Genomic DNA, 13,115 nt, shown 5'->3' with positions numbered 1-13,115 from the left:
GTTGTAGTGAGGAACCCTTATGTGAGAGTTTCCAGTCCTTGTTTGCCTTATCTAATTCTGAAGAGGCGTGGTAGCTGATTTTTGGGAACATAGGAAGGAGGAAATTGGAATTTCCATTTCATTAGGAACCTAAATGATTGGGAGGTGGGTGTCATGGAGCAATTCCTTTCTAAATAGGTGTGTCTTGTGCAAAAAGAAGTCAGAATCCATTGATTATATCCTCCTTCATTGTGATAAGGCGAGACTTTTATGATAGCTAGTGTTCTTTATTTTTAGTATTCAATGGGTTATAATAGAGTCCGTTTGGGAGACTCTCATAGGTTGGCATGATTCTTTTGTAGATAGAAGGCATATTAAGGCTTGGACAACTGCTCCATCTTGTATTTTCTTAACGATTTGGAAGGAAAGAAATGGGAGATACTTTGATTGTGAAGAATTGTTAGATCAATGGCTAAAAAATATTTTCCTTAACAATTTCTTTGTGTGGGTTAGAATGTATATATGATGAAGGATATTCACATTTGGTTGATTTCATAGATTGGTTGGGTTGTGGATGAGAGAGGGAGTATTTTTTGGTATCCTCTGTTTTGTTTTTGCTTGATTTTCCTTGTATACGGCCCACGTACTCTTGTGAGCTTTTGGCATTTCTCAATACAATTTCTTACTTATTAAAAAAAAAAATGAACATTGTGAAGCGGTTCCTACATAAAGCACTAGGGTTTTCTAGTGTTCTTAATGCCTGGATGATAAATTTATAAAATAACTTATGGGTTAGCTGGGTTGGTTTGGGCTGAAACAATGTTTAATGGGATTCTTCAAGATTAAGATTTTCATCCCAATCAATGACCAGGTTGGTCATATACATGGTAACTCATTTGCTTGAACCAAGTTAATCTCATCTAAAGTTGACACATTGTGAACCCTATGAAGAGGCATTACCAACTTTTGTGGTACTTTCAGACCTGTGTATTTGTATGACCTTGGTATTGTTTCCTCTCCATTGTCACAATTCTATGATTTCAAGCAAATTTATTTTATACATGCTCCCATATTTTGATTGAGCTCTCAAATTGTTGCTTTGCACCACCCTAAATTGTCTGATGACACATGAAGAGAATCCAGTGAAATTAATTTCTTCTCAATGTTTGTCCATTCTCCTTTATAGATGTGCTTTCATTAAATAAATCAATGTGGAGAAACATCTGAAGTGTTTAAGTAGTAATTATATAAATGAAAATTGTTCTTTGTAGTTTTTGTAGTGCAAATGATTACCAAATTTTGCAATTGGAGGTAGGATACCTTGGTTGAACCATTGATTCTTTAATGAGGGTATTAGGTTAGGTTGAAGCCAAGGTAAGAGACAAGAAAAGGGCGCCAGTCTAGTAGAGCATGTGCCGAAGTAGGCAGATATTCGATTTCAAGTAAACAACTGCATTCTTCCCACCAAACTAAGAATCTTGAATCTCGTCCTTGCAGGGGTTTGACTTGTACTTTCCATGGTTTAGTCGAGAGGAAAAAAGAATACGGATGTTTGAACTTGTTCAAGTAGACTTGATATACATACATTGTGGACTTATTTCCTAACAACTTAAATTTTTGAAATTAAATGGTAGTGTAAGTACATGTGAGAATAATCGTATATTCATTTGAGGAAAAAATTGTACATCTTATAGGCAATTATACAATGAAATACAAATTTGTCCCAAAATTCATGAAAATTCTAATTTTGACTTCCTAAAAATTGATATATACAACAACTATTGATTTTCCTATTAAGAGGCCAAATACCAACCATTATTTCCCTATTAAATAAGGGTCATATAGGCTAATTAGTTAACCCTCCCCCTCAAGTTGGTGCATAATTGTTTTCCATTCCTAACTTCATAGTAATTATCTGAAAAATCCAACTTCAAAGTCCCTTAGACATCTGCTATCTGTCCTTCTGTTTAAACATAAGGAGTGTAAATTAGGCTACTGTCCAATTTCTCTTTGGTGAAGTGTCTATCAATCTATATGTACTTTCTATGATCATGTCGGATGGGATTATTCGCAATGTTAATAGGTGACTGTTTGTATAGTACAACTTCATTGTTCTTTCCCATTTAATCTTGAGATCATCAAGAATGAGTTTTAATCAAAGAAGTTCACATATTCATTGTGCTATAATCCAGAATTTTGCCTTTGCGCTTGACCTAGCCACAACACCTTTCTTTTTGCTTCTCCAAGTAACTAGGTATCCTCCTAGGAATGTGCAGTAACCTGGGGTAGATCTTGGTCTATAATTGACCTCGCCCGGTTTGCATTAGTGTATACTTCCAAATTCAGTTCCATATTCTTTTTAAACAAAATGCCCTTTTCAAAACTGAGTTTCAAATATCTAAGACTCCTATTGACTACCTCTAGATGGCTATTCTTTGGTGAATGCATGAACCAACTGTCCACACTACTTTTTTCACGCTATATCAAGCTTACCATGTGATAATAAAGCAGTTTTCCCACTAGTCTTTGATACATACCTTGGTCCACTGCTGCCTCATTGTTGTCATCCACAGGTCTACGATTCTGTTTAATGGGAGTATTGATTGAATTACTACCTAATGTCCCAGTTTCCTTTAGGAGATCATGTTTTGCTATAAAATAAAGATACCCTTATTTGAATATGATCAACCCCAATACCCAAGAAGTACCTCAACCTCCCTAAATCTTTAATGTCAAATTCCCTAGCAAGACATTCTTTAAGCCATTCAATCTCTTCTAAATCATCCTCAGTTGCAACTACATAAACGATTAAAGCCATGACTTTCCATTTGTTTAGTGCTTGATAAAAACAGTATGATCTCCTTGACTTCGTAGGTACTTCATCTTCAGCATGGCATTATCATTTTGAAGTTCTGATAATGATCTAATTCCCGCCACAATCTTTTCATTGTGTTATAATATTCTATTATTGACACAGTACCTTGTTTGGTTCCTAAAATTTTCATCTTGATCCCATAGATCTGTGAAGCATCTTAGACCTTTGAATAAGTCTGTCGCACTGCTCTCTAGACTTCCTTTGCTGTGGTAAAAAACATACAAGTTACACAAATCTTGGGTTGCATGGTGTTTCATAGCCAAGACATTACCATGGAAACTTTCACATCCTGAAATTGAATTTGTGATCATCATGGTTAGGCCTTGGATTGGTCAAGTGGCCCAGTTTGCCTTTCCCCTTCAAGAAGGTTCAGACCAGTTGAGACCATGCTAACAATTCCTTCCTGTTAGTTGATAGACCGATTGAAGGTTTTGATACTCACCTGCAAGTTCTTGAGGAGTCATTCAGAGGAAGTCCTACTAATCTCACCCACTCCTCTCTCACTGCCCTTCCCTTCCTCAAACAACCAACTTTAGGATTCCATCTCACCAGGTCCAAAAAGTTTATCTTCAAAATTCCTTGAACCCCTTGATAGGACTAGTCCAAATTCTCTTCATTCTCGAACTCGAAATAGCAAAAAGAAGTTCCCAAGGAAGAAACTCTAGCCCTTTTCTTTACATCCCAACTTCTGTTCACCCACTTCCTCAATGTAGGTAACCAAAGTTCCAAGCTAGATACTTTCCCCCACTTCCCCACCAAACAAAGATTCCAAAGGAGTTCTCACCCCTTCACTCCTGTCTCATCTAGTTGGACCCACACTTTTCCACCGATATCCTTTTGCGAACTTGCAACCTTCACCACAAAAAATTCTTCCTCCATAAGGGACCCTCTGCTGTCTTCCATCGGCCCCTTCTTCCCCACAAAACTAGATTGCCCCATAGGAAGTGGCATAAGCCGCACCCCCAAGGAACGAAGCTTCCTGGCCAAAGTGGACCAGCCCCCCGGCAATCCTCTTCCTTCTGGGAAAATTAGGTTAAATCTCTTTGCCTCCACATCATAGACTGAGCAAAGGATAAAGCTCCCTGCTCCATTAACACACCTCTGAAGCTTGTAGGCCCTTCAATTTTCCTTTCACACCTTATTGCAAACTGATGAATCCTCTTCCCTACAACAAGCCTCTACTCCTCCAAGCAAGCATCTTAGACTCGCCTCCCCAAACTTGATCCAATTGAAAAATCCTCTTCCCCTCTCCACAATAACACCTCTCAGCTTACCAGAAACCTCCTCAATGGAGATCTCAAAGGCCTTCGCCTCCACAGCAAACCAAGACTTCCATCCTTTCAGTGTTTCCCTCTTGAAGCTCTTACTGAAAAAGCTATGAAGTTCCACTACTAATTCTAATGTTTCACAATGTTCATGTCACTTGTCATACCAACTACAACAGCGTTGTGTAAAGCATATTGAGAAAAGCTTACTTAGAGAGCCAGAGTTCTTTCAAATTTCAATTGAAGCCTCCATATCCAAGAAAAAGAGAAGAATTTCTGGCTTCAAAAGGGGTGAAGGTTGCTTTTAGACCATTTTGGTAATGTCATTATTCATAAGGATTGGTTCACAGACCTAGAAAAAAAACCACTGTATAGATTAGTTATGCTCTTGCAACCATACAATTTTTTTTGATAAATGAGCAATCATATATAATAGAAAAGGCTAAAAAGCCACATGTATACAGGGAGTATACTGACCAACCCCAATCAAGGCTGGAAAAACAAAAAAATCTGACCAACCTCACCCACCCTCAAGTGGTCCCAAGCCATTCCAAAAAGCCTAACAGAGTGTGAGTTTCCTCACCAATGTACACCCTAGCCCAACTCCACAAGTTACATACAAAAGAATTCTTAAATTTCTGAATATCTAAGGACCCTCCCCTGAATACTATCCTATTCCTTTCTTTCCAAACCGTCCAAAATATGCACAACGGGATGGAATTCCATATCTTTTTTCTTTTTTTCCCCACAAAAGAACCCCCCCAACTACGTAACACCTCTATAACTGACTCTGGGAATACCCATTGAACTCCAAAAATGGCAAGGGAGATTTCCCAAATAGTTTTAACCACTATACAATGTAATAAAATATGATTTGCATTCTCCTCTTCGCATCCGCATAGGTAGCACCGATTAGGGAGCTGCCATCCCCTTCTTTGAAGCTTGTCCAAGGTGAGGATCTTCCCCCATGATGCCTCCCAAGCAAAAAAAGACACCTTTGTTGGAACTTTATCCAACCAAATGCGTCTATTTGGAAAAGCACCGGCTGAGGGGCCACTCAAACTTATGTAGGCCCCTTTGGCCCCAAACACACCATTGCCTTCCCGCTTCCAGCTCACAGAGTCCTCCTCAGGAGCTATCCTGAAATCCTTCAGAAGATACAACAAGCCACCTATCTGCTCCATCTCCCAATCATTGAGATCTCTAACCAATCTGAGATTCCAACCTCCTTGACCCATACTAGAATCCCACACTTCACAGACTTTAGCATTCTTATGGCCCGCCAAGGTAAATAACTGAGGATAGGTTTGAGAAAACGCCTCATTGCCACACCACTTGTCCGTCCAAAACAAAACTCTAGTCCCATTCCCCACCTTAAAAGCCATGCTCTCCCAACACCAGTCCGCCTCCTTCATGATCTCCCTCCATAACCCCATCCCATAAGGCCCACTAACTTCCTTAGTCCTCCACCCACATTCCTCTTGACCATATTTCATCCCTATCACCATTTTCCAAAGGTTATCCTTTTCATAGGCATATCTCCAAACCCATTTACCCAAAAGAGTTTTGTTCCATACATCTATCTTTCGGATGCCTAAACCCCCCTCCTCCTTAGGCCTACACACCACCTTCCAATTAATCAAGTGAGCTTTTCCCTCTAATCTTCCTCCCCCCCACAAAAAATCTCTTTGAATCTTTTCAATCCTTCTTGCCACAGCCTTAGGAATACGAATAAGGGAAAGGAGGTAGATGGGTATGTTGGCCAAAGTGCTCTTTATGAGAGTAATTCTTCCCCCCTTCGATATATATTGCCTTTTCCACTGAGTTAGTCGTCTTCTCATTCTCTCCTCCACCCCATCCCAAGAAGAGGAATTTTTGTGACGGGCTCCAAGGGGCAGCCCTAGGTACACAGTGGGAAGAGCCCCCAAACTGCAGCCTAGCTCAGCCGCCAGCTCCTCCGCCTCATCCACTTCCCCCACCGGAAAAACAGCACTCTTAGCTAGGTTAATTTTAAGGCCAGATGCAGCCTCAAACCAAGCTAAAATCCAACTCAAATAGGTCAATTGTTCTCTTTCAGCTTTGCAAAAAATGAGAGTGTCGTCAGCAAAGAGAAGATGACTAACAGACAGCTCTTCCCCCCCTCTCCCCCTCATCTTACATCCTGAAATCAGAGAATGGGCTTATAAAACCCCCCTCACCAGCCCGTCTAATTATATTACTAAGCACTTCCATTCCCAATACGAAAAGGTAAGGAGAGAGGGGGTCTCCTTGCCTCAACCCCTTTGAGTTTGAAAAAAACCCAGCTGGAACCCCGTTGATTAAAATAGAGAATTTAGCAGTAGAAATACACCACCACATCCATTCCATCCAACGAGCCCCAAACCCCATCTTCCGAAGAACCTTCATAAGAAATTTCCAATTGACGCTATCATAGGCTTTTTCGATGTCCAACTTGCATAACAAGCCTTTCTCTTTTCTTTTATACCAATAATCAATCACCTCATTAGCTACTAGGGAAGCATCCAAAATCTGCCTCCCTCTCACAAAAGCATTTTGGTCGACTGAAACCACCTTATCCAGCACTTTTTTTAGCCTATTAGCTAGGACTTTGGCTAAAAGTTTATACAAACCCCCAAGCAAGCTGATTGGCCTAAAGTTCTTTACAGGTTGGATCAGGAATCACCACACCTATGTCTTCATTTACTGATAAGAAATATTGGCTAGCTGACAAAGTAGAGCTAAATAAAATAAACAATTAAAACTGCAATGAAAAGTTCATAGGTTTTGTACATCCAAGAAACAGAACAAAAAAGGATGGAGAAACAAAAACCTGATGCACCTCTTGCAAAAGTAGCATATGAAATTTCTTCAAAAGGAGAAAACACCAACCTCACCACCAAGCTACCTGAAAAGGGACAACTCATTTATCTAAGCAAGTATCTCAGAAAAAGAAATAGAATAAATTATTGTGTCCTTCTCAATTAAGATAGTACCAAATCAAAATCAATCAAAGTTACTAAAAGTAAACACTACTATTCTAATCAAAAGTAATAAATCTAAGGCATGGGATAATTTCACCAAATACTTGCCTAATCTGTCTACAAACCCATATGCTGCTTTGCTATGTGGTGTTAAAAACCATAGAAGGACCATCTTTTCTCCTCTTTGAAAAATGCACTTTATAAAGGAGAACCACATACACATTACTAAGAGCTTCCCATCATAGTCCATCATGCTTCCTACTCTGTAAAATTATGTGTTATTTCCCAACACACACTGATATAAATATAAAAACTGCAATAAGCAAGTCATTATAAAGTAATTGAAAAAACAACATGAGTAATTTTTGAAACATTACCGATAAGAAAACACATAAAAGCAATCTGATGAATAATTTGTAAAAGAACCAGGGGTGGAACCACAGATGATTTTGACTAACATAAAGCAAATCCAAACCTTGAAGTGTTTGGGTAAGCAGCAAGCCTATGAATTGAATTTCCATCCCTATTTGTTCCAAACGTTTATATTTATTATGGGAGATTGCATATACAAATCCAATAATAAAAGGAATGCAGGTGATTCATTAACCAAGAAACTGAATGGGATGTATCAGAGGCCTATTTTCTAAAATAAAGTGAGCGTTATAGTACTGGATTTATACATAAAATGACAATGGCATGATTAATATCCATTATTTGCTTGTAATATTCTCGGAACATACCAAATTATTAAATCAGATATCCAATGAATGATAACCATTTCAAATTTGAACTTGTACTTTGTTGATCCATCAGGTTATCACGTAGGATCTGATTAGTTGTTTGAATAGCAGATCAGATCATATCATCCATCATTCCATCCAGATCTGACCAGTTTACAAGCATGAGTAGTTAGTGTTGAGAGTATTGTGTCCATAGGACTCAGCATAAGTACTTGTGACATTGGGTTCTTATTGTAAATTTAATTTATGTGAACAGGATAATGGTCGAGAGTCCTGTTATTCTCTCCATTTCACTTGTATATTTGAATCATCAAAAACATTATCAAATTAATGATAATCATTTTGAATTTGAACTTGTACTTTGTCGATCCATCAGGTTATCAGACAGGACCAGATTAATTGTTCGTATAGCAGATCAGATCAGATCATATCATCCCTGATTCCATCCAGATCCAACCAGTTTACAAGCTTAAGTAGTTAGTGTTGAGAGTATTGTATCCACAGGACCCAGCATAAGTGCTTGTGACATTGGGTTCTTATTGTAAATTTAATTTATGTAAACAGCATAATGGTCAAGAGTCTTGTTATCCTCTCCATTTCACTTCTATATTTGAATCATCAAAAACCTTTACAACTTGAAGACAGTCCCTAAAGGTCCCAATTAGACAGTTATGAACTTTTGAGACCACAGAATGGTTTGACCATGCTCATATACCATTTCCACTAGAGCTGCCAATTATAAAGTCTTTTAACACATGAATAAGATCGAAAAATTCACAATATGGAAAATTTTGAAGAGCCAAACTATGAAATCAGATCACATTCACTTCAAAGATTTAGAGCTGCCAATTATCAAGTCTTCTAACACACACATAAGATCGAAAATTCAAAATACAGAAAATTTTGGAGAGCCAAACTTTGAAATCAGATCACATTCACTTCAAAAAATGCAAAAAGAACAAACTATTACTGAATAATTTAATTATTCAATAATGATAACAATAATAATGACAAAAGTGATGAGGATAATAAAAGCGATATTTTTGTAATCAACTACAAAATTGTAACCAGCCATTAGGGAACACCATTTACATTCAGGAGGAAGTGGGTCGAGTAAGGAAGTACCAGAGTGTCTAGACTACTGTCAGAGAAGTCTAGGATCTGGAAGGCACTTCACCAAAACTATTACCTAAAGGAACTCCGCACTTGGTGGCCAGTGGGATTATTGGAAAGACAAATATCTAGTGCTCAGAAAGGTGAACAAGTTCAATATCAAGAGAAGATATTACACTGTAAATGTTGAACATATCTGGCTGCCACCTCATACACACCATTTTTTACTTCAAGATGTGTGATTTGTTATTACCATGCCTTCTAGAGGTCTCCAGATAAATTAATCTGGGCAAAGACGGGTTGGGTGGTTAGTTAAGGTTTTTGAAAGATTGTAGATGGAACAATCAGGAACCTCTTATCTGCAGCCTTATAGAAGGGGTTGGTTGTACAGATTGGAGTTGGGAAAGAATGAAGGGTGCTAACTCCTTTTAAAACATTTTGCGACAAAGGTAAAAGATACATCTTAATTTTCTTAAAGGATGGGGTACCCTTGGTTGGACATCAGAAGCTTTGAATATCAAGGGAAAGTGGTCCAAAAACTAAAAAAGAAAGTTAGAGGGAGATTCATCTACGCAGGGAGGCCCCACCCTAGGCTATTGAAGCTTCACCAAGGTGACAAGGGAGTTCAAATAATTAGGGTTTGGCTTACAAGACATCTGGGGCAAGGCAATGAGTGTAAACATGGTCTCATGCTTGAATCCTGCCTGGATAGAGCCTTGCAGTTGAAGAGCTGCTTGGTGGACCTGCTAGGCCCTGCTCCAGATGCTGGGACTGTGAAGTCCTAGTCATCATCCTCCTAAAATATGGGTAGGTGGTGAAGGAGTTTGCCACACAAGGAGCTTACTTTCTTTACATTTTACCTTCCACTACCACTTTCAAGTGAATTCTTCAGATGGAACAGCAATATTTTAAGGGTAAATACTAGGTATTAGAAGGTTGAGGGACTCTGTTTGGTTGCCACAAAGTAGGAACATGTTTTTTTGAGATCAAAATCGACAGTTCTCCCATCCACTGATGGTGTAGAGATCTTTTTATGGTTGGTCAATATTTTTGTAGTAGTTTTGTGGCCATTGATGAGGCTACGACATGGAGAATAAATCTTAGGCGGGCAAGAATGCTTGTAAAAGAAGATGTTGTCAACATTTTGGGCGATTTCTTGTTGGGTACGATCATTTGTGATCTCTATTTGGGCAGAACACAAGCCTCTGTTGGGAAGTGAAATTTTTGGTTTACAGGCTACTAAAGCTGAGGTCCTGTGTGGGTAAAGGAGATGAATAGACTTCCATGAGCAGGATTGGAGAATAGACTACTAGGCAGCTTTTGGATGGAGGAATCCAAATGTTTAGTGCACCATGTCGAGGATAACAGTGACCCCTTGCAACATCAACCTGATGCACTTCCGGCCATGCATTTCAGAGGGGGCACACATAGCCAAAACATTCATATTTGAAAGGAAGAACTATGATAAAGGGTGCTAGGTATAAAAGTTATTTTGCAAAATAGCTCATATCCACTCATTGGTCAAATGTGCCTGCATGTAAAAATAATTGAAATAGAGAAGCTTTGTTATGAAAAGTCAGTTTTACCCTTTGAATACCAAAATCATAAAGGAAATAGAAAAAAAAGGAGGAAAAAGCCTAACATTAATCTAACCATGGCTACTCACATGGCACCCTTCCATGATCTGCCCAACCTCAGCAGCCATGGTCTTGCTCCATGGCAGTTGCTAATGGTAAAGACAAACGGGAAAACCATCCTTAACGGTCATGATCTTGCTCCATGAATACTGCTGATCAAAAAGACATAAAAGAAAAGGAAGATTAGGATTAGAGAAGTATTAGAGTTGGGGTTTTTTTTTTTTTCTTTTTTCTGGTAGAATGGAGATTTTAGAAAATGCATAGAAGGGTTTCAAAGGATGCCCCATCCTTCACAAGTCATCTTTTTGCATTATTAGAACCACATATTCTATTCAACTTGAGCACTTCTTAGTCAACAGAGTGTTGAAACCAGAACGTGCTAGATTGCTTTACATTCCAAGACTTTTTAACACCATGACCTCCACTGCCAATGGTGGTGTCACAGGGAAGATCATGGAAAGGAGCAGCAGCAACTCAAGGCAGATTAAGTTGGGTGGAAAGTTACTTGCATGGTTCTGGACCACTTTTTAGTTGTTACAGCTGGAAAGAGTCCAAAACTGTTCATGGATGAACTGAAGGTGATGAAAGGTGGCCGATGCTGAAATCAGAAATAATTAAGCAAATAGATAGTTTCACCAAGGAAGCTTCACTTCAAAAGAGCCTAAGTTCATGGATGAAGATAAGTGAAGTGGTTGGTGATTCGGTGTAGGTAGAGAGTTAAATGTGGTCGACACATGGGTAGACAAATTGCTTGGTGGGGAGCTGGGGGATGGAAGATCAAAGGGGATGACCGAGTGGCTTTTTATTTCCCTTTTTTTTTCTTTGATAGGCAATAAAAGTTGTATATATATGGAAAAGGAAAGATGAACACTAGAATACATAGATCATGTAAAACAGGTACAAAGAGGCAAAGCCACAAAAGAGAGAAACAAAAAGCAACTCTCTCTCTCTCTTGAAGAGATCCCAGCCAATCTACTGAATCAATCAAAGGCATTGAGCCTACTTTTATGCACATCCAAACCTAAGCTAACAGATTACTTAGGAACAACCATTACAACTTATAATCATATTGTTCCTCATTTCCAAACACTTTTCAATTTCTCTCCTGCAATGTCCAAAAAATGTTTAGTTTAGTTGCTCCAAAACCTTCTATTTTCTCCTTGTAGAGGAGTCATGCTAACTTAGAAGAATATCTTTAACCATGCAAGGGAGCACCCAAACTACACCAAACAGGAAAAACAACTACCATAAAACCCTTGATTTGATGAGATGAAGAAAAATGCAATTAAATGATTCTCCTTCAATTTTGCACAGCTGACATATGTTCACCAACAACCACCCTCATCTTTGGAGCTGATCTAATGCCAATACTTTTTCCCAACTGGCTTTTCAAGCAAAAAGGGTCATTTTATTTGAAACCCAAAAATTCCAAATGATGCCCGATGGGAAGGGGATTGAACTCCTCAACTCTAAAGCATAATAAAGGGATCTCACTGAAAAGAAACCCCATTCTTCAACTCCTTCCAAATCATCCTATTGATATTTTTCCTCCTCACCGACTTATTTTGCAATGTTGAGAGAAAAGTCCCAATAGTGCCCAACTCCGAATCATTTAAGTGCCTAGAGAAACACAGATTCCAATAACCTCCACACTTGTCTCATCTTATAAATCCATCACCCAAGTGTCTTTCAACAAAGCTAAAGCATATAAGGAATGGACACACACAAAGGCTCCTCCCAACACCATGTGTCCTTTTGAAACTTCACTCTCAATCCATTAGCCACTTCAAACGCAACCCTACTATTAAAAAGGTTCCAACCTTTCCTAATAATTGTCCAAACTCCAACCTCATACTTATCTCTCACTTTGCATGACTATCATCCACCACCCAAGAACAAACCTAAAGCATATAAGGAAGGAATGGACACACGCAAAGGCTCCTCCCCACACCATGCGTCCTTCTAAAACTTCACTCTTAATCCATTAGCCACTTCAAATGTGACCCTACTATTAAAAAAAGTTCCATCCTTTCCTGATAACTATCCAAACTCCAACCTCATACCTATCTCTCACTTCGCAAGACCGTCATCCCCCTTCCTCCTTCCCATACTTCCCTCTGATGACTTGCGTCCAAAAAACTTCCCCTTAAGAAGCCAATCTCCAACTCCGCTTTTTAAGAAGAGTCTAACTAAGAGATGAAAGGCTTCTAATGCCTACCCCCCTCTTCCCCTTTTACCCCTATTCATGCAAACAATTGCCCATCTTAGAAGATGTGGCTTGTTCTCCAAAGCCCCACCTCTTCATAGGAAATTTCTTTGAATCTTCTCTAATCTTAACCTTACATTTCTAGGATTTACAAATAAGGACATGTAGTAAATAGGTAATAGATAGTTTAACTCAAATCAACATGAGTCTCGTCCCATAATGATATATTGCCTCTTCCACATTAATAATCTTTTGATAATCCTTTGTAAAACCTCTCTCCACCCCATCCCATGCCAAAACTTATCTGAAAGAAGCACTC

General features: G+C 38.8%; 1 protein-coding gene across 5 annotated transcripts in view; it reads right to left on the bottom strand.

Annotated features, from left to right (window-relative positions):
• LOC117907412 (protein RFT1 homolog) overlaps positions 1 to 13,115 on the bottom strand; it is a 29,226-nt gene that overhangs the window by 6,332 nt on the left and 9,779 nt on the right. For 4 of the 5 annotated variants that reach the window (XM_034820946.1, XM_034820947.1, XM_034820949.1 and 1 more), the window contains 2 exons: positions 7,209 to 7,363; positions 6,950 to 7,024 (listed from right to left, as the gene is read on the bottom strand). In XM_034820946.1, coding sequence (XP_034676837.1) covers positions 6,950 to 7,024; positions 7,209 to 7,363 — 230 coding nt within the window. The remainder of the gene's footprint in view (positions 1 to 6,949; positions 7,025 to 7,208; positions 7,364 to 13,115) is intronic. The other variant, XM_034820948.1, reaches the window with a different exon arrangement.

This window comes from Vitis riparia, chromosome 18 (assembly GCF_004353265.1).
Source record: "Vitis riparia cultivar Riparia Gloire de Montpellier isolate 1030 chromosome 18, EGFV_Vit.rip_1.0, whole genome shotgun sequence".
In the NCBI taxonomy this organism is placed as follows: domain Eukaryota; kingdom Viridiplantae; phylum Streptophyta; class Magnoliopsida; order Vitales; family Vitaceae; genus Vitis; species Vitis riparia.
The sequence above is the reverse complement of the archived record's forward strand: the minus strand, read 5'-3'. Positions and strand labels throughout refer to the sequence as shown.